We start from the raw sequence: 22,955 nt of genomic DNA, 5'->3' as shown, positions 1-22,955 counted from the left end.
ATATGAACTCCCGTCTCAGATAGTCCTTTACTATGTATTATTATTTAATACCAACTCATTACACTTAATCAGATCTAAAATAGCCTGTCCTCTAATTGGTTCCACAACATATAGTTCTAAGAAGCTGCTCTGAATCTGACTTGCATATCTTTTAAGCTACTCTTACAAATCTCATTGTCCAAATTATGCGATGATTCAAGTAATTTCCCAATTCTTTCTTAATTAATTGCCTACTATACACAGTAACCACCATTTGGAGCCTAGAGACTACTATCAGTGGTAACTAGTTATAGCATTATAGAGCAATATAACATGATGCAGCTCTTTCAGCTCAAGCAGTTCATACCCACCATGTTGCCCATCCAGATAATCCCAATTTCCTGCATTCTTTACTGTCATGTTTTGTAACTTCAAAACAAAACTAATTTCAAGGAAAAAACGGAGAGTCCGAAATTTGAGTCTAACTTTATGTTTACTTTAAGTGAGGCACGCACGTATCACGAGGTAGCTTCATGACATATGCAAGTCACTTATTTTCACATATAACAACATAGAATGCTTAATCAAAATATTCCTCAACTACTCTATAGACATCCACAGCATTGTAACTTTTAAGATGTCTCATTCATGTCTAAAGATTTAATCACTGTAGAGGATTTCTAACTCTTGTGGTATAATGTCTTTCCTGACAAGGGAAGGGGGGGATCACTCTGCTTGTCAGGTGAGACTGGTGGCAGTGAAACAATGTCAGGTTCTGGGGCCTCCTCTGTGATGGTTGTGGGAGTTGACTCTGCAACTGCAGGAAGTGGTTCTGAAAGCTCTGGGATAAGCTTCAATCATTGCTTCTCTCCCAGTCCTGCCTTCTTTCTCTCTCTTTATCCCACGTTCCTTCTCTTTCACACTTTTCTCTTTCCTTTCCTTTTTCTTCTTTCTAGGATGTGCACCTTGACCTTGAGAAGGTGCATTTAGTTCACTTGATTATTCGCTTACTAATCCTTCTATTGCTCCCTTTATGATCTGCTCTCTGTTCTAGTTTCCTCATCCACAATATCATCTGCTGAATCCTCTGTTTTCGTATCTCCATTCACTCCTTTCTTTTTGGCCATCCATTCATCCGGCTGGGCTTTGGTCTTTGCATCTACCTTTACAAGCAGCTTTCTGCCTCCCACGTGAAGTTCATGCAATAACCTTAATGCACACAGAGAAGATTCTGGTTCTTTGTACTCACAAAAGCTGAATGCTTGCAATTTTCCTGAAGCTCCTTGATCTTTCTTCCAGCTTAAAACCAAGCCACATTTCACAAGTAACTGTCTGATTAATATATCAAAAGCTTTCTCAGATATGTTGTAGTCAGAGCACGTTTTGTCACTTCCACAATTCCTCTGAGCAGCACGGTCTTTCTTTTGTCCAATATTCTTTCCAAGTAGAGGCAAAGAGGTTGGCACCATCATCTCTTTGCTCTCTGCTGGGCAACAGTTCACGGTATAAAGCATGGAGACAGTTGAGGCACCAATCAGTACCTTTCTTAATCTACTTCAGTGGACTCTATTGTAGGGGATGTGGCATGCAAATAATGGATGGATCTGCAATCAAGTTGTAGCTGTCTCAGCCACTCACATCCCCAGAATACCACATACAGGCCAAATATGGCTTGTTGATTGTTGTATTTCACAGTTATTGAATGCCATTCCCACTGGAGTTATCTTTTAGAATAGAATAGAATATCTTTATTGTCATTGTTGTGGAGCAATGAAACACAGTTTAGCAGCTCGACATTTTGCAGCATGACAAAGAATATATACATAAAATAAACTCTAAAACCTGAGGAGTGCAGTCCAAAATTAATAATATATGGATGGAGGGGTAGGACTATTGCACACCTGCCATTCCTGGAAGTGTGATGCATTTAGCTGCCGCCGTCTTAGGAGGGGGGCAGGAGAAGGGAAGGGGGTGTTATACATTTCACTGCTTGTGGGTAGAAGCTGTTAAGGATTCTCTTTGTTTTTGTCCTTAATGCTCTGTATCTCTTCCCAGAAGGTAGAGGGGAAAACAGGTGATGTCCAGGATGAGTGGGATCCTTTGAAATACAGTAGCCTTCTTTTGAAGTCTGCCAGTATAAATGTCTCTGAGGGAGGGTAATGTTGTGCCAATAACCCGCTCTGCTACCCTCAGCACCCACTGCGAGTCCTTCCTGTTCTGTTCTGTGCAGCTGGCAAACCACACTGCACAGCAATACGTCAGGAGGCTCTCTATAGTTGTCCGATAGAAGTTGATCAGCAGGTGATGAGGGACGAGAGCGTGCTTTAGCTTCCTTAGGAAGTAGAGCCTCTGTTGGGCCTTCCCCACCTGATAAGAGATATGGGTAGTCCAGGTGAGGTCAGCCGAGATGTGGACGCCGAGGAACTTGAAACTCTTCACCCTCTCCACCTCTTTCCCGTATATGTGCAGAGCAGAGTGCTCGATGCGCTTTGATTTCCTGAAGTCTACTATCAGCTCCTTGGTTTTTGTGATGTTCAAGTCCAGGTTATTATGACAACACCATTCTGTCAAACGCTGTACGTCCTCCCTATAGGCTGCCTCATCACAGTCTGATATGATACCTATCAGGGTGGTACCGTCATCAAATTTGACAATGGTGTTGGTGGAGTGAATGGTAGAGCAGTCATGGGTGAAAAGAGAATCGAGGATGGGGCTGAGAACACACTCCTGTGGTGTACCGGTGTTCAGGATGAGAGTAGATGATGTCTGTTCTCCCATCCTGCCACTTTGGGGTCTGTTACTCAGAAAATCCAGTATCCATGAGCACAGTGAGCTGCCAAGGCCCAGGTTGCTCAATTTCTGCACCAGTTTGTAGGGGATGACTGTATTAAAAGCTGAGCTGTAGTCCACAAACAGCATTCTTACATAGGTGTTATCCTGATCCAGGTTTGTAGGGGCTGTGTGGAGAGCTGTGATGACTGCATCCTCTGTCGATCTGTTTGCACGATACGCAAACTGGTATTTATCAAGGTCAGCAGGTATGGCAGACTTAATATAAGACAGTATGAGTCTCTCAAAACATTTCATGATGATAGGAGTTAGAGTAACTGGGCGATAGTCATTAAGGCAGTTCACTGTACTTTTCTCTGGTATGGGTATTATTGTGGCTGACGTAAGGCAGGTGGGGACTACAGACTCGAGTAGCGAGAGGTTGAAGATGGTAGTAAATACTCCCGCTAGTTGATCTGCGCAGTTGTTAAGAATCCTTCCGGTGACTCCCTCTGGGCCAGCTGCTTTCCTCGCATTGACTCCGGGCAGGGCGGATCTGACCTGGTGTTGGTGTAATTGTATAGGGTCATCCTTCTCTGTTAGTGCTGACTGGATGCCAACTTCTCCACTCTGACTGTCAAAGCGAGAAAAGAACCGGTTCAGAGTGTCTGGCAGTGTCCTGTCTGAGGAGTTTGTGACTGTATATCTGTCCTTGTAGCCAGTAAGAGTCTTTATTCCCTGCCACATACATCTGGAGCTGTTATTGGTAAAGTGCTCCTCTATACGCTGTTTCTATCTGCGCTTGGTCTCTCTGATACCGCTTTTCAGGGCTCTCTTTGCCTGCCCATAGGCCTGTGGATCCCCAGATTTAAAAGCAGCATCCCGTGTTCTTAGCAAGATCCTCACCATGCTATTGAACAAAGGTTTCTGGTTGGGGAACACCTTAACAGACTTTGTGTCCATGACATTCTCAGCACAAAAGTTTATATATGAAAGAACACTGATGTGTGCCCTTCCAAATCTCGTCCTTCATCAAAAACTTCCCAGTCTGTGTTATCGAAGCAGTCTTGTAGGGCAGAAGCAGCCTCCTTAGTCCATACTTTGACTGTCTTCATATATGGTCTTTGTCTACAGCTGTGGTTTATATGCCGGGGTCAGGGATAGAGACAGATGGTTTGAGAAGTCCCAAATGTGGCAGAGGGCTGGCTTTATATGCATGAGGAAGATTGCAGTAGACTTGATCCAAGGTGTTCTTTTCCCTTGTTGGGAAGTTCACATACTGATGGAATTTAGGTAAAACAGACTTCAAGTTGGTATGATTGAAGTCCCCAGCTGCTATAACAATGCTGTCTGGTTGTGCTGATAGACACTGGCTAATGGAGTGATGTAACTTCTCCATAGCTAGCTTAGCGTTAGCCTGCGGTGGTATGTAAACAGCTGCTATGACAACCGATGTAAGCTCTCTCGGCAAGTAAAAAGGTCTGCACTGGTATTCAGTGTCCAGGGAACAGTGAGTATCTATAACTGTAACTTCTGTACACCAGCTGTTATGTACATAAATACAAAATCCCCCTCCTCGGATCTTGCCGGAGTGACTAGTCCTGTCCGCCCTGAAAACGGCGCGGCCCGCCAACTCGATAGCTGCATCCGGAATATACTGGTCGAGCCACGTCTCCGTTATTATCATCACACAATGATTCAAACTGTGCAAAGTAATCCACAGTCGCAGCTCGTCCATCTTATTATTTAGTGACTGGGTGTTGGCGAGAAAAAGGTTTGGGATGGCCGGTTTGCAGGGGTTAGCCTGTAGGCCTCCTCTCTTACCCCTTTTCTGCTTTCTGTGTCGCCACCGTCTGCGCCACCTCAGCGGGGGGATATTGATTCCTTCGCTCGCAGGGTAGCGCTGTATCTCCGGAGGAATAAAGCTCCAGCTGTTAAAGTCCGGAGTGCAGTCGTCCGCCATCGCTAGAATCTCGGCCCTACTGCAATGTACACGTGCTATTACACAAATAAAAACACATAGAAACACTATGAAAATAAAATAGCTGCCAAAACTCGAAGAGCGCTGGGCCACTGCATCTAGGCGCACTGCCATCTTCCAAGTAGTTTCTCCAGTAGTTGGATATTTGTACTTTAGTATCTTTGAAATGCAGTTCAGCTTCCTTTGTGGAATGACTGAAACAGCTGAGCCAGTGTCCAATTTCATTTAAATTAATTTGCCATCCACTTCTCATAAGCTATGTTGCTCATCTATTGTTAGTTTTCATATCATAACTCTCAAGGCTACCCAGTCCTGCGTCACTCTTATCATGATCATCAACAATATGCAGATTAGTGCTCTTTTTAAACTGCAACCTGGCTTTTTATCGTTTTCTCTTTCTTGTACAATCTATTTACTTTTGTCTGCCAGACGTGCTCTTTCTATGTGTCTTACTTCGTCACAGTTTCTACAAGTTTCACCTTTGAACCTACTTTGGTCTGGTGTATGTTAGCCCCTACTACAATGGTAATACCATTTGTTCAGCAAGGCCAGTTTCAGTTTGGACATTGCAATTTTGCTTACGCTCACTTTCATTCCTAACTGCAACTTAATTGTGTCTCTGTCTGCTGTTTCCATTCATACAGCTATTTCAACTGCCCCTTTAAATCTAAGTTGTGCTTCAGTTACGAGCCATTTTTTAATGCTTTCTTATAATCGACAATCTAAATGGTTTCTTAATGCACCAATAACCCATCACTGAACTGACAATGTGTAATCTTTTCAATTCAGCCGCGTGTGCTGAAATGGGCTTCCCTTCCTTTTGATTCCACTTATGAAACCTAAAGCATTCTGCAAACAACAATGGTTTTGGTTCTAAATGTCCCTGCATTAATTTCATATCAGCAAAGCTCATTTCAGTTGGATTAGCTGAAGCCATTAAGTTTCGAAGTAAACTGTAAACTTTAAATACAATGCACTCAGCAAAACTGGCACTTGTTTCTCATTGGCTATTCTGTTTGCTTTAAAATACTGCTCAATCTGTTCAGTATACATATTCCAGTCTTCTTTTGTGTAATCAAACGCATCAATCTTTCTGATGTAGCCAGCTATTCCTGCTTTTTTTTAATGATTATTATCAATGGTACTCACTGTTTATCAACTCGTGAATTATTCTGTATTCTGCCCTTTTTTTAAACTCAGCTGTCTTTCTTTTTGCAAAGAAGACATGCTGCTTCAAAGAATTTTTATATTTGACCATTTCTCACTGCACTTTTTAAAAATTGGAACATCTCGCTGCGCTTCAACAAGTAGGTAGCCACCTCGTGTTTCTTTTAAAAACACCTCTTCGCCACTGTTTTGCTTTGTAATTTCAAAACATAAAACTAATTTAAAGGAACAGACAGATAGCCCAAAACTTTGAACTTTAACTTTGTGTTTACTTTAAGTGAGATGCACACGTCCCGCATGGTAGCGTCATGACGTATGCAATTCACTTATTTTTGCATATAACCCACAATGCATTATGTAAACAAAAATGCTCAATCAAACAATATATTTATAATATTACTCAAATATTAAATACACATCTAAATATTTCCAGTTTCTACCAAAACTAATTCTATACTGTGATTTTTATAAATGAATGTCTTTTCTGACTTCCTTTCTGATTTCATCCTTTATTATCAGAGATACCCACTTTGTACCTTTTCTTCTAAATTTTCAAGTACAACAGTCCCTGTCAATGTAAGCATTGTCATCCATTGAATTACTTGAGCATGGCATTGATTCCAAGAGTAACAATATGCTGGAAATTCAGAGCAACACACTCAAAACGTTGGAGGATCTCAGCAGGTCAGGCAGCATCTATGGAAATGAATAAACAGTCGACATTTTGGGGTGAGACTCTTCATCAGTTAGAAAATCATATTTATAAATTACTGAGGCCATGCATTATCATGTGACTATTCCATCCAAAGAACATACTCTTAGAATCAAGATTGTTTAATCATATTTCCAGTTCGCAAGTGTAAAGGGGAATGAAATAATTGTTACTCCAGATCTGACAGGGGTCAAAAAAAAACACAATAAGATAAAGAACAAAATAAATATAAAAACATAAGACAGCTTATATGCAGATTGATTATATGGCCATACAGTGGTCCTGGCATGGATGCTACATAATCTCCTCTCTGATACAATAGGTCCATGAGCAGGTTGGGAGGGATCCTTCATGATGTTACTGGTATACCTGTCCTTGATGGTGGGTAGGTTTGTGCTGATGATGTGTTGAACAGTTTTGACTACCTGTTGCCAAGCCTTGCTGTCTGCTGCAGTGCAGTTTCCATACTATGCAGTGATGCAGCATGTTAGGATGCTCTCTACTGCACATCTGTAGGATGATGTGAGTATAGATGTGCATAGTCCAGCTGTCTTCAGCCTCCTCAGAAACCATGGTATTAGTGAGCTCTCCCGATGGTGTATAATGTATTCAGGGACCATGAGAGGTTGTGCGAGATGTGCACACTAGAGTTTGAAACAGCTTCCGATGTTAAGAGGGGTCTGAGTAGTACAAGTTCTCCTTAAGTTGATAACCATCTCCTCTAGTTGACATTGAGGAAGAGCTAATTTGCCTGGCACTCTTCCATCTCCTCTCTGTAGTCCATCTCATTGTTGTTGGTGATGAGCCCCACTACTGTCGTGTCATCGGTGAACTTAATGATGTGCTTGGCCGTGTAGTCATGTGTGAGGAGAATGTACAGCAATGGGCTCAACACACAGTCCTGGGGGCACCTCTGTTGAAGATGAGTGAGAGGGAGATACAGTTGTGCATCTTAACTCTCAGGTCTGTTGGTTAGGAAGTGCAACACCCCATTGCACAGGAGGGTATTTAGACCAAGGAGTAGAGTTTGTTCACCAGTGTCTGACGACAAATGCCAAACTGAAGTCCAGAAACAGCACTCTGACATTAGTGTCCTTGTTTTCTAGGTGTGTCAGGGCCAGGTGCTATGGAGTCTGTCAGAGAGCAGTTCTGTCAGTCGTAGGCATATTGGCGAGTGTCTAGCGAGGCAAGAATGGAGATTCTAATAAGTAGCATCATCAATCGTTCAAAGCACTTCATGGTGGTGGGCAGTAGTCATTTAGTTCTGAAGGTGTAGTATTCTTTGGTATAGGGATAATGGTGGCTGATTTGAAGCATATGGGGACAGCAGCCTGGATGAGTGAATTGTTGAAGATGCCCGTGACAACACCAGTGAGCTGGTATGCACACTGCACGTTCCCTGAGTATTCAGCCTTTGAAATGTAGAGGAAATTCACCTGAATGTTTACCTGACTGAGGTACACAAAATTATGAGGGGCACAGAGGGATAAACAGACAGAAATCTTTCAATTAGCAGAGGCATCTAGAGGTAACAGGGTAAGGTAAATGGTAGGAGATTCAAGGGCATTATAGAAAGAAGATTTTGTTCCCAGAGTGATTGAAATCTGAAAAACACTGCCTGGTGGGCTGGTGGAGACAACCAGCACTTAAGAAGTATTTAGATGAGTATAGCATACAAGACCAAGTACTGGGAAATGGAATTAGTATGATGTGATGACCAGCATGATAGATTGAAGGGGTCTGCTTGCTTGCTGTGAGTTTTATTGGTATTTCATGGCCCTCACCTTCACGCATGCTTTTACTGACAGTCAGATATGCACAAATATACATTAACGTCAGGAGACGAACGAGAGATGAATTTATCCTGAAGGCCAAACCTGCAGTCTTTCACTAAATACTTTTTCTGTATGGCTGACTTTGTTTGTTCACAGTGAATGAGAGAAAGACATTGTTGCAAGGCAGAAATCATTTGAAAAGAATAAGTCTTGTTGGGAATGAGTTTTATTTCAGCCAATAAAAGAAAGGTGTAAGCAGAGCAGCCATTGTTGGAGTGAACCAGTGTTAGAGTGGGAGACTTTGGCTCAAAAGCTAGGGCAAGCAGAGGCAGAGCTTCTAAATAAGCTTTTCCCCCTTCTTTCTATGTCTATTATTGCACAGCTGGTGAGCTGAGAATGGCCCAGAGCCTATGTTCTTTGTATGAGATACGGAAACTCAGAGAGACCTCCAGTCTCCCGGATAACTATATCCGCATGAAGTGCACCAAGCTTCAGCTCCTTAGACAGTCACAGTGTTAAGGAACTGGAGCCGCAGCTCGATGACTTCAGGTCATACGGGAGAATAAAGAGGTGATAGATAGGAGCTACAAGGAGGTAGTCACCCCTTAGTTGCAAGAGGTATGTACCTAGGTAACTGTCAGGAGAGGGAAAGGGAATACACATTCAGTGCAGAGTACCCCTGTGGCCATTCTCAGTAATAAGTATTCCATTTTGGATACTGTTGGGGAGGGGGGCAGCTTACGAGGGGGAAGCCACAGCAACCAGGTCTCTGGCACTGAATCTAGCTCTGTGGATCAGAAGGGAAGGGAAGAAGAGGAGTGCAGTATTGATAGGGAATTCCATAATTAGAGGAGCGGACAGAAGATTCTGTGGACGTGAAAGAGAGATCCTGATGGTATGTTGCCTCCCAGGTACCAAGGTTAGGGATGTCTCAGATAGGGTCCACAGCATTCTAAAGGGGGAGAGCGAGCAGCCAGAAGTCATGGTACATATTGGTATCAGCAACAAAGGTAGGAAATGGAAGGAGGTCCTGAAGAGACAGAAAGTTGAAAAACACAACCTCCTGGGTAGCAATCTCTGGATTGCTGCTAAGCCACATGCCAGTGAGGGTAAAAATAGGATGATATGTCAGATGAATGCATGGCTGAGGAGTTGGTGCAGGGGCCAGAGCTTCAGATTTCTGGATCATTGAGATCTCCTTTCGGGAAGGTATGACCTGCACAAAAAGGACAGGGTACACCTGAACTCAAGGGGACCAATATCATTGTAGGCAGGTTTTCTAGAGCCATTGTGGAGGATTTAAACTAATTTGGCAAGGGGACGGAACCGGAATGATAGGGCTGAAGATGGGACAGTAGGTATACAAGTAGACGCAGTGTGTAGTGACACTGAGGAAGAACAGACAGATGATGGGGCAAAATTGCAGTCAGTGGGATAAGTTAAAGTGTAACAAGGGCCAAAATCAAAAAGGATGATGAATACAGAACTAAAGGTGTTATATTTGAAAGCACACAGTATACACAATAAGGTAGATGATCTTATAGTGCAGTTAGAGGTGTGATGTTGAGGACATCACAGAGTCATGGGCTGAAAGAAGAGCACAGTTGGGAGATAAACATTCAAGGACATTCACATCAAAAGGACAGGCAGGCAGGCAGAGGGGCAGGCGGGGGGGCTCTGCTGGTAAAAAAAATTAAATCAAATCCTTAGAAAGAAGTGACATAGGATCAGAAATGTAGAATCCTTGTGGGAAGAGTTAAGAAACTGCAAGGGTAAAAATACCCCTGATGGGAGTTATATACAAGCTCCCAAACAGTAGTCAGGATGTGGGCTACAAATTACAATGAGAGATAGAAAAGGCATGTAAAAAGGGTGATATTACAATAGTCATGGGGGATTTCGATATGCAGGTAGATTAGGAAAATCAGGTTAGTGCTAGAATGCCTACAAGATGACTTTGTAGAGCAGCTAGTGGTTGAGCCCACTAGGGAAAAGGCAATACTGGATTGAGTTGTGTAATGAATCAGATTTTATTAGGAAGTTCAAGCTAAAGGAATCCTTAAAAGGCAATGATCATAATATGATAGAATTCACTCTGTAGTCTGAGAGGGAGAAGATAAAGTCAGATATATCGGTAATACAGTGGAGTAAAGGGAATTACAGAGGCATGAGAGAGGATCTGGCCAAAGCTGATTAGAAGGGGCACTCTCGGGGATGACTGTACAATAGCAATGACTGAAATAGGCTGCCCTCCTTGTTTTCCTGCCTTGAAACATTTACAATGCACTGGTGCACTTCATGAAAATGTTATCAAAATTCAGTACAAGCAAAAATCCACTGCAAAATTAAGCATGTCCAGAGTCCTGCTGCCCACAATACTACATTGCTGATGGTCACCTGATTTTGCACCGTGGACTTGAACACTGTCCAAATGGCAAATTCAATTTTCATGAACAGCACAACTGAAATTGCACTAGTCCCCAAGGTAAGGTTCCTGTGGACTCCATACCTCCTCAATTAGCATGTCTGTATTGTTACCATTGCCTTTCTCAGATTGTTGAACTTTAATTATAACACTTCTGTTTAATTACAACACCTACACTTTCACTGGATTGCAATGAATGATAATGTCTTTGTGTGCTAAAAACCCTGATGAACACAGTTACAGAAGGAGCAACGTTTGTGATGCCTGGGCATGAGGATGACTTTAATAAAGCAAGAGAGTTGTTGTGAATCTTCATTACCTGTTTTTCATAGCCAAGGAAAGCTTATTCTGTCTTTGAATGGTTAGCTTTATGAAAGCTTGTCAAAGGTTTCCATGTATTCAGGGCGAGGCTTTCAGAAGTATTTTTTGATGATGCCTACAAGAGCTGAAGTGCAGACTGGGAGTTGGGCTGAAATCTCTCTCTCCATGGTATTTTGGCATTTCAGATCAGGCATCTCTTCACTGCTGTCTGCTGCAAGTCTCCTCCTCCAGCACCTCAGACTTTCACTCCTAATCCTGCTGCATTACAGTCTCCACCGGGCTTTCACGACAGTTGTTAAAACCACACTCAACTGCCTTACTGGGTCTCAGACAGAAACCAAAGGAGGGCACGGACCCCAATTATCCGTCAAGATCCAGACCTCAGTGCAGTGTGATGGCTGGAACACAAACTATCCCTTAGTATTGATGATGAAATGCTTATTTCTCTCATGACAAGTTATACATTAAGGATAAAAAGACCCTTAGAATTCATGAAGAGCTCTGGTTCAGAAAGAGAGTCTAAAATGCAACAGTAGTGCATTCTACTGCTCCCTGAACCTTAAGTAAGTATGCAGCCTTTGCTCAATGTGATTGGGTCTACCCAAGGAAAAGTTATTAAATAGATAGCATTAGAGATCTATCTCATGCTGAACTGTCAACTACCTGTTGTAATAAGGCACAGAACAGCTGGAATGATTTGGAAGCTAGGAAACTTAGGGTAACAGTGGACTTAACATCTACAAAAGCATGGATATAGGCAGAAGCCCTGCCTACAAAAGATCACAAATTTCTGTCACTGTGACTTAAGAGAATCTTGGTTCTTTGTAAAGCTGGAGATGGGAGTGTAGCTTCTTAAATATTCCAGCATTAGGGTATGTACTTCTTAACACTTCTTCTCCTTTTCCGTCAGAGGCCCTGAGCCTGTCTGCCCTGACTTCCCCCTTTCAGCTCACATGCATGCCCACATAAACAACCATAGCAAGAAGACAATGTACAGGAACATATGGTGGTGGTGTGTCTGTTTCCAGATTCACCTGCATCATTCTTTAGTGTTTTAACTAAAGCACAAAATATAACCCATTTTTCTGCCATTGCTTAAAGGAGCATGGTGCAATTCATCTTTCCATCTGTATTCCATTCACCAAACATTCTTTAATCTCCTCACTCCTACTGGGCAGAAGATACAAAAGCCCGAAAGCACAAACCACCAGGCTCAAAGACACCTTCAATCTGTCACTTGACTATTGAACAGTCCCCTAGTATGATTAAATAACCTCTTGATCTCATAACCTACTACGTTATGGCCTGCTCTGTAACTTCTACCATCTCCAACAGGATCCCACCACCAACTATGTCTTTCCCTCCCCCCCACCCCACTTTCTACTTCCTGGAGAGATCACTCCCTATTTGACTCCCTTTCCATTCATCTCTCCCCACCGATCTCCCTCCTGGCACTTACCCTTGCAAGCAGAATACTGCTACACCCGTCCTACACCTTCTCCTTCACTATCATTCAGGGCCCAAACCATCTTTCCAGGTGAGGTGACACTTCACCTGTGAGTCTGTTGAGGTCATCTACTGTATCCAGTGCTCCCGGTGTGGCTTCTTGTATATTGTTGAGACTTAGCATGGATTGGAAAACCGTTTCGCTGAGCACCTACGCTCTGCCCGCCAGAAAATGCAGGATCTCTCAGTGGCCACCCATTTTAGTTCCTCTTGCCATTCACATTCCGACATGTCCATCCATTACCTCCTCTACTGTCGTGATGAGGACACACTTAGATTGGAGGAGAAACACTTTATAGTCCGTCTGGGTAGCCTCCAACCTGATGGTGTGAACATCGAATTCTCAAACTTCCGGTAATCTGCCCACCCCACCCACCTTCACCATTCCCCATTCCCCATTCCCATTTCCCTCTCTCACTTATCTCCTTGCCCGCCCATCACTTCCCTCTGGTGCTCCTCCCCCTTTTCTTTCTTCCACGGCCTTCTGTCCTCTCCTATCAGATTGCCCCTTCTCCAGTCTTGTATCTCTTTCACCAATCAACTTCCCAGCTCTTCACTTCACCACTCTCTCTTCCACCCCGCCCACATTTCAGCTATCACCTTGTATTTCCCCCTCCCCTCACCCCCCCACCTTCTGACACTGACATTTCTCCAGTCTCAGCCCAAAACAATGACTGTACTCTTTTCCATAGATGCTGCCTGGCCAGCTGAGTTCCTCCAGCATTTTGTGTGTGTTGCTGGAATTTCAAACATCTGCTGATTTTTCTCTTGTATGTTATGGCCTTGCACCTTTTTGTCTGTCTGTACAGCACTTTTGCTGTAACACTTTATTCTACACTCTGTTATTGTTTACCCCTGTACTATCTCAATAGACAGATGGGAAAAATGATTTGTATAGATGACAAATGGAAAATAAAGCTTTTTCACTGTACTTTGGTACATGTGACGATAATAAACCAATTTACCAATTTAAGCTTCAAATACCTGCCATTCACTGGTCTGTGTTGTAACAGGAAGCGCACTTTATCAAACTGCACAATTCGCACAAAACAGCAATGCATTCAAGACTTATAAGGAAAACCACTGTGTTTTTAATGGTACAGTATTTAAAAGAATTACATCATTTCTCTTGCTTTCTCTCACCATTTAGGAAGTACTCCACTTTACCTTTCTTGGGCCCAAAATGAATTTGCACTTGGTCATGACAAACTTCATCCATCTACCTTTAATTCATTAATGTATCTTTACAATTATCTTCTTAACCTATATTACTTACTGCACTTCTTAAATTTCTGTCACCTGAAAAATTGGGTACATAATTATTTAATCCTATATCCAAGTCATTAACAGGATGTTAAAAGTTGAGACGCAAGAGACTGCAGTGTTGGAATCTGGAGCAACAAAGAATCTGTTGGAGGAACTTAACAGGTTCAGCAGCAGCTGCTGGGGGAGCAGAATTGTAGACATTCCAGGTCAAGACCCTTCATCAGTACAGAGAATAGGCCTGAAGGCAAATTGACTTGTTAAGTTGTGATAATAAAAACCATTTTACCATCAAACCATCACAGATGCTGCTCAATCCCCAGAAATCTAAACAGGGTCTCAAATATTATCTTCCCTTTCTATTCTCAGTCCTGATGCAAGTCTCAACCTGAAACAGTGACCATCAGAATCACAGATTTATAATCAGTAACGTACAGTTGCAAGAAAAAGTTTGTGCACCCTTTGCAATTACCTAATTTTCTGCATTAATTAAACTAAAATGCGGTCACTCAAAGCTGCTACGCAGGTTGACTCTGTGGTTAAGAAGATATACGGTGCAGTGGCCTTCATCAACCATGGGATTGAGTTTAAGAGCTGAGAGGTAATGCTGCAACTAGAAAAGGACCCTGGTCAGACTCCACTTGGAGTACTGTGCTCAATTCTGGTCGTCTCACCACAGGAAAGATGCGGAAACCATAGAAAGGGTGCAGAGGAGATTTACAAGGATGTTGCCTGGATTGGGGAGCATGCCTTATGAGAATAGGTTGAGTGAACTCGGCCTTTTCTCCTTGGAGTGACGGAGGATGAGAGGTGTATAAGATAATGAGGCTCTGAAATGGCTAACACGAGGACACATTTTTAAGGTGCTTGGAAGCAGGTACAGAGGAGATGCCGGGGTAAGTTTTTTACGCAGAGGGTGGTGAATGCATGGAATGGGCTGCAAGCGGCGGTGGTGGAGACGGAAATGATGGGACCTTTTAAGAGACTCCTGGATAGGTACATGGAGCTTAGAAAAATAGAAGGCTGTGGGTAAGCCTAGGTAGTTCTAAGGTAAGGATATGTTTGGCACAGCTTCGTGGGCTGAAGGGCCTGTATTGTGCTGTAGGTTTTCTATATTTCTACGTATTTCTATGTTTCTAATTTTCATCTAAGTCATAATAATTGACAAATACCAACTGCCTAAAACTCAAACAATTGTACTTCTTCTCGTCAATACTGAGTAAACTATTCAAACAATCACAATCTAAGTTCAGAAAAGTATGTGAAACTCTGGGATAATGCCTTCTACAAAAGTTATTTGGACTCAGGTGTTCCAGTCAATGAGATGAGATTTGTAGAGCTGCCCTGCCCTATAAAAAAGACACACAAAGTCAAGTTACTGACAGAGCCTGCTCTTCTCAAGAAAGATGTGTTTATCTGCACCATGCCTCGATCAAAACAACTTTCAGAGGACCTTGGAAGAAGAATTGTAGAGATGCACGAAGCTGGAAAAGACTATAAAATCATTTCTAAGAGTGTTCGTCAGTCCACAGTAAAAGAAATTGTCTACAAATGGAGGAAATTCAGTACTGTTACTACTCTCCCTGGAAGTGAACATCCCGCAAAGATCACACCAAGAGCACAACATGCAGTGTTGAAGGAGATAAGAACCTAAGGTTAACAGCAAAAGACCCACAAAAATCTTTAGAACTTGCTAAAGTCTCTGTTCAAAAAAACTTGCTGAAGTCCACTATAAGAAAAACACTGAACAAAAATAGTGTTAATGGAAAGACACCATGGAGGAAACCACTGCTCTCCAAAAATGTCAGGGTAGTGGTCCATCACCTGAAGCCTAATAGAGTTGGATGATGCAACAAGACAATAATCCGAAACGCAAGAGTAAATCAACAACAGAATGGTTTAAAAAAGGAAGATCCATTTTGCTGAATTGGAAAGAGATTAATCCTCCTACCATATTTCATTGGTTTTCACAAACTATGTTGTATTTAAATTTGGAAAAAATTATAAGTGTTGTCTATGACCCCTCCATTAAATTCGAAAAGACTTGGAGGCCATTTATTCAGCATTTTCATATGATGTAATTTGACCATTTCCAAACTTATTTTATTTCTCTGTAATGTTGGTTGAGAGGAACGGAGTCGTCGACACTAAGGTTTTCTTTTCTCCCATTTTTTACGATGTTGAAAAACAGCCCAGGTCTTTTTTTAGTTTAGTTGAAAAATTCTGTTTAGATTAGTTTTTTTGTTTGGGGGGGGTTATTATTTTTTTCCTCTTTCATGATTTTTTTAGATATTTTTCTTTGTTTTATATTATTCATTTGTATCCAATATAATTAGGAGTTTTATCATTTAAGTATTATCTGGCTTTATAATCACTCATGTTAATTATAACAATGTATTCCCAATAACTTTGTACTACTACCATGTTATGTTTATATCTTTATGAAACTAATAAAAAGATTGAAAAGACAGAATGGTTTAAAAAAGAACATTCATGTTTTGGAATGAGCAAGTCAGAGTCCTGACCTTAACCTAATTGAGATGTTGTGGCATAACCTAAAGAAGGCTGTTCGTGTAAGGTATCCCAGAAATACTGATGAACTGAAACAGATTTGTATGTTGGAATGGTCTAAAATTCCTCCTCACCATTGTGCAATTCTGATCAGCAGCTTCAGGAAACATTTTGTGGAAGCTTTTGCTCCTAAAGGAGGTTCTACCAGTTATTATTTAGTTCACATATTTTTTCTAGGCTGAACTGCAAATGATTAAACAATGTGTTCTAAAGACATGAAAAATACAATTGTTTGTGTTTTATTAGCTTAGGCAGTTTGTGTTGGTCTAGATGAAGATCAAACCACGTTTTATAAGTAATTAATGCAGAAAACCAGGTTCACAAACTTTTTTTCTTGGAACTCAATGTCATGAAATTTGTTGTTCTGTGGCAGTAGTACAGAGCAAGATTGAAAAATTACTGAAAAAAAAATAGATATGCAAGAGGAATAACGAAGTAGTGTTCATGAACTCAGACCAATCAGAAATCTAATGAGAGAGAGGAATAATCTGTAGTTAAAACGTTGAGCGTAGGTCTTCAGGCTCCTATGCCTCCTCCCCAGTGGTAGTAATAAGAAAAGGCATATCTGGGATCATGAGGGTCCTTAGGATGGATCTGCCTTGAGGAGTGCCTTTTGAAGGTGTCCTCGATGGTGGGGAGAGTTGTGCCTGTAATGAAGCTGGCCGAGTTTACAACCCTCAGCAGCTCATTCGGTTCTGCACCAGATGACGGTGCAATCAGTGAGAACACTCTCCATTGTACATTTGTAGAGATGTGTGAGACTCTTTGGTGACATATGCCACAATGCAGCGTAGTGGTCAGTGCAGTTCAGGACACTGGAGTTCAGAGTTCATTTCTGGCGTCCTCTATAAGGAAGTTTCTGCATTCCTTCCCATGAGTGTGTGGGCTTTTTCTGGGTGTACCGATTAGTAGGAAAAACGTACCAATTAGGAGGTTAATTGACCATTGTAACTTGTTCTGTGATAAGGCTAAGAGTTAAATCAGTGAGTTGCTGGGTGGTGCGGCTCGAAGGGCCGATTCCACGCTGTATCTCTAAATAAAATAAAATATATACTAAATCTGAAACTCCTAATGTATTACAGTAATGCATAATTACATTAACGTGTTGGACCCACAAAGATTCTCTGAGATGTTGATGCACAGGAACTTGAAACTGCTCACCCGTTCCACCACTCAATGAAGACTGTATGTGTTCTCTCAGTTTCTCCTTCCTGAAGTCCACAATCAATTCTTTTTTCTTGCAAATTTGTTTTGCGACCCCTCTTAACTATCCGATCTATCTCAATCCTCTACGTTGAGATTCTGCCAACAACAGAGGTATCAAGGCAAATTTAAAGATGATGTATAAGCTGTGTCACCATCCGGATGCTATTCCACTCACTCAATTATTCCAGAAGTTTACTTATTAAATTTAGCTCCAGATTCCAGAGTCTGCAATTGCTCATGTCTCCAGATTTACAGAACATAGAACATTACCGACCCTTCAGCCCACTATGTTGTGCGGCCTATATAAACCTACTTCACAATAAATCTAACCCTTCCCTCCTACACAACCCATACCCTCCATTTTTCTTACCTATCTAAGAGTCTCTTAAATGTCCCTATTCTATTGTCCCCTACCAGGACCCATAGAATTGTATTCCAGGCAACCACCACTATCTGTGTAATAAAAATAGTTCTCCTAATTTCTTCATCGTTCCTCCCAATCAATTCCTAACCCTAATCAAAAAATAATTACTTTTTTCAAAAGTTGGAAATCAGCCAGAACTTGGGAAGTTCATTGTACCCAAACTTTTTCTTCTTTTCCAATGCTGAATTAGGCTTTCTGTCAGACTTCTTTTTAAAACACTTTTCTGATATTTTATCCCTAACCCCACTCCAAAAAAGAACACTTTAAAGTTGACAATTAACATCTTATCAATCATTATATCATCTCCATCTGTTCCCAATGGACCAGTAAGTCACTGAGTCAGTGCCAGAGGAAGTCTCACTTCTGGTCGCAAGCACATAGAGGATTACGAAACACCGGAGGAATTAGTGCAATTGCTGACACTCAGGGATGTGCTAATCCTGGGAACCTCTAAGTTTCCTTTTCTCTATGATTGATTTTTTTTCATATATTACAAATGTAGTATTTTACATATTCAATTTTTTTCGGTGCTTAATATTACTTGATTTTAGCATTTATTTTGAGGTCCTCATTCCTGTATCTTTTCTCCAGTTCATTGAATGACTTCTTTTCTCAGGAGTTTGCATTGATCACTTCTTTTATAACACAGTCTACTTGCGTCACATCATTTCTTTAATATAGTAAATATGTTGAAATGAAGCATCACCAAATGTCGTCAATCATGGCTCACTTAGCGGAACGTTTGCCTCTGAATCGTGCTCCGGGAATTTGAACTCAAAACATGAGTTGACATTCTGATGCTTTACAGGCGATGTGCCAAGTTTTCAAGGCAGACTTCTTTCATTTGGTTAAACTTGTCTGACTGATCCTCTTTACCAAAAAGGTTGTAGCTCAGAAATTGCTGTGAGGTTGTTGCGCTAAATACAATGATTTAGTTGTGGACCCATCACTGCCATCTTCATAGCAGCGTTGGCAGTGTCATTTTTGGGATCAACATTAAGTCAGGGGTTCAAGGATGAGAGGGGGGCACATTTTGGAGGACCATTGGTTAGTGATGTTTCGCCAGAGGCTTGGACTTTATGTGGAAGAATGAAAAGTCAATGAATCGAGAAGTCAAGGTTTTGAGGGCCATCAATGACTGAGATGTGGGGTCAGCTGAGCATGGTGGATTGAGGCCAATTATGGAGGGTTAGGCCATGGATTAAACAGCGGGAAGATAGAAATGGGTGGAATTGGAAGCTGAGCTAATAAGAGCAAGGGTTTTATGGCCTGGGCTGAGCATAATCGTGGCGTGGATCATCTGAGCACATCAAAGGGCTGGAGTCTGATCCTGGGCTCATCATGTGCATGGGTGTTATGGGACTCACTGAAGTTGAATGGGAGGGTAAGGGGAGGAACCAAAGTGTAGATAATTATTGGGATATTCTGTAGTGTAGGATTTTGAACACTGTCGATTAAAGACTACCCATACCAGGGCACTTCTGTGACGATAATATAAATATTCTTGGAAATGATATAAGTTCATGTTAACTTATGTTTTGTCCTCATCTTGTAATGCACTGTGCTACTGCTGCAAAATGCTAATTTTCATTGTATTTATTACCTATGTATGTATGCCTCTGACAACAATAAACGTGAAGTGGAAGTGAATCAAGGGAAGGATGTCACTTCATGCACTTCAGTCACAGAATCTCAACTGAATGCGACTGGTCAAATTTCTTGGGCGATATAATAACCAACACCTCATGTTCTATTCTGAAACAATGAGTGATTTTCCAACACCTAGTACTGGAAAAACATCCAAATTTCTAGACCCGTAAGCTAGTATAAGGGTTTTTTTTGGCCTGTGTGAAATCCTGAAAAATACTCATCCCTCAATTAGCATCACAATAAACACAATTATATGGTTATTATCACATGCTGATATCAGGTGCAAATTAACGCCACAGTTCCTACGTTACAAGTAGCAACACTTCAAAAGACAACATAGCAAAAGCACCTCAAGACATCTCACAGTAATGCAACTGAACAACTTTTAGCATTCAGCTGTATGGAAAGGTGATAGAACAGAAATCCAAACTGAGGCAAATTTCACAAAGCAACAAAACTGTGAAGGTTTAGAGAGGAATTCCAGAGCTAGGGACTGAAGCAGCTGAAGATACATCCACCTGCACAGGAGTTTTTTTTTAAATGGAGCTGTGCAAATAGACGAGAACTGGAGCACAGATCAAGTCAAAGTTCACTGTATAGTCATTTGCACAAGGACATATATGCACAGGTGCAATGAAACTTATAGCAACATCATAGGCATGTAACATCAGATGCACACATTTTCAAGAAAAATATAAACTGTACACATTTTACGAGAAACAACACAATTAGAACAAAAAAATTACATTGTGTACAAAGTGGTCATAGTGTTGCTATACTAAGGCTGTGATTAGGGTTGTGGAGGTTAGCTCAAGAACTGAACAATTGAAGGGTGAGAGTTATCCTTGAACATTCCAAACTTCAAAGCTCAAAGTAAATTTATTATCAAAGTACAGTGGTGCTAGAAATTTTGTGAACCCTGTAAAATTTTTTCTATTTCTGCATAAATATGACTTAAAATATGATCGGATCTTCAAGTAAGTCCCAAAACTAGATAAAGAGAACCCAATTAAATAAATACCACAGGTCTCAGTCAGAAAAGTTGACTGTACTTTTTTCTATAGATGCTGCCTGGCCTGCTGAGTTCCTCCAGCATTTTGTGTGTATTACAAAACATTGTAATTGTTCATTTATTTATTGAGAAAAATAATCCAATATTACATGAATTTGTTGGAAAAATTAGGTGAACATTTGTTTTCAGTAACTGGTGCGACCCCCTTTGTATAGCAATAACTTCAGCCAAGTGTAGATCAGTCCTGCATATCGGCTTAGAGGAATTTTAGGCCATTTCTCCTTACAAAACTGCTTCGACTCTGGGATGTTGGTGGGTTTCCTTGCATGAACTGCTTGCTTCAGGTCCTTCCACAACATTTCTATAGGATTAATGTCAGGGCTTTGACTCAGCTATTCCAAAACAAAAATTTTCTTCTTTTAAGCCATTCTGTTGTTGATTTACTCATGTCTTTCGGATCATTGTCATCTGGCATTATCCAACTTCTATTAGGCTTCAGGTGACAAACTGCTACCCTGACATTCTCCTGTAAAATATCCACAGAACATTGTCCCAGAAGCAATGTAGAACATCTAGGTGGTCTTTTGCAAACTTGAGATGTTTCTTCTGTAGTGTCCTTCCATGAACACCATTACTGTTCAGTGTTTTTCTTATAGTGGACACATGAACAGAGTTTTTAGCAAGTTCTAGAGATTTCTGTAGGTCTTTCACTGTTGATGTTGGGTTCCTTTTCACCTCCTTCAGTTGCTGATCCTTTCCATCTCCGACCCTCCAGTGAGAACCAGAGGTATGGACCTCTGGTTTCCTTCTCCTGAGGTCAGTAATCAGCTCCCTGGTCTTGCTGTCATTGAGCAAGAAGTTGTTGTTAAAGGCAGCACTCAGTCACCAGATTTTCAATCTCCCTCCTATACGTCGATTCGTCACCACCTTTCACTCAGCCTATATTAGTGGTGAAATGAGTTGAGCAGGGGCAAAGTACACCGTCTTGTGGTTCACCTGTGATAATGGAGAGTGTGGAGAAAATGTTGCCAATCCGTTCTGACTGGGGTCTGCAATTGAGGAAATTTGAAGATCCAACTGCACAAGGAGTTATTGAGGCCAAGGTCATGAAGCGTATTGATTAGTTTTGAGAGGGTGATGGTATTGAATGCTGATCTGTAGTCAATAAAGAGCATCCAGGTGTATGCATCTTTGTTGTCCAGATGTTCCAGGGTTGAGTGAAGAGCCAGTGAGATGGGATCTACTGTGGAACTGTTGCTCCGGTAGGCAAACTGGAGCAGGTCCAAGTCACTTCTCTGGCAGGAGTTGATATGTTTCATCAGCAACCTTTCAAAACACTCCATCACTGTGGATGTAAGTACTACAGCATGATAGTCACTGAGGCAGGTTACCACGTTCTTCTTAGAACCAGTATAATTGAAGCCTGCTTAAAACAGGTGGGTACCTCATACTGCTGGAGCAAGAGGTTAAAGATCTCAGTGAACACTCCAGCCAGTTGATTAGCACAGGTTTTTAGTACTTGGCCAGGTACCCCGTCTGGGCCAATACTTTTCGTTGTTTCACCTTCCTGAAGGCTGCTTGCACTTGTGTCTCAGACTGAAATCACACGATCATCGGGGCTGAGGAATTTGTGATGGTTCCTCCATTTTTTGACAAACATAGGAGGTATTGAGCTCATCTAGAAGTAAAGCCCAGCTGTCACCCATGTCACTTGATTTAACTTTATATTAGAGGTGATGGTATTCAAGCTCTGCTACAACTGTCGAGCATCCTTTGTTCATTCAAATTTAATCCAGAATTGCCACTTTGCCCATGAGGTCGCTTTCTGGGGATCGTAGCCGGACCTCTTATAACTTTCTTGGTCACCAGATTTCAATATCTCTGATCAGAGTTGCCAAAATGCAGTCTGGGCATGAAATGGTAGGCACTCTTTATCTTAGTATAACATTGGTCTATTGTGCCGGGACCTCCGGTGTTACAGGTAGTATGCTGATTGTAATTGGCCAGGGTTTTCTTCAAACAGGCCTGGTTGAAGTCTCCAACTATGATTTCAAATGCGTCGGGATGGACTGTTCCTTGTTTGGAGATGGCATCATGCAGTATCTGAAGCTCTTGATTACAGTTCGAATGCTGGTGCTTTGTAAACTGCGGTCAGGATTATGGAGAACTCCTTAGGTAAGTAGAACAAACGGCA

The 22,955-nt window shown here is 41.6% G+C and overlaps 1 protein-coding gene across 2 annotated transcripts in view; it reads right to left on the bottom strand.

Moving 5' to 3' along the window:
- ptchd1 (patched domain containing 1) overlaps positions 1-22,955 on the bottom strand; it is a 112,340-nt gene that overhangs the window by 62,610 nt on the left and 26,775 nt on the right. Inside the window, exon 1 of one of the 2 annotated variants that reach the window (XM_063051203.1) lies at positions 6,433-6,482. The exons of the other annotated variant lie outside the window; for it this stretch is intronic. Coding sequence (XP_062907273.1) covers positions 6,433-6,480 — 48 coding nt within the window. The 5' untranslated portion in view covers positions 6,481-6,482. Of the gene's footprint in view, positions 1-6,432; positions 6,483-22,955 lie in introns of those variants that run through there. 2 annotated transcript variants of the gene reach the window in all.

The sequence above is a fragment of the Mobula hypostoma genome, chromosome 6 (assembly GCF_963921235.1).
Source record: "Mobula hypostoma chromosome 6, sMobHyp1.1, whole genome shotgun sequence".
NCBI classification, from domain to species: domain Eukaryota; kingdom Metazoa; phylum Chordata; class Chondrichthyes; order Myliobatiformes; family Myliobatidae; genus Mobula; species Mobula hypostoma.
The sequence above is the reverse complement of the archived record's forward strand: the minus strand, read 5'-3'. Positions and strand labels throughout refer to the sequence as shown.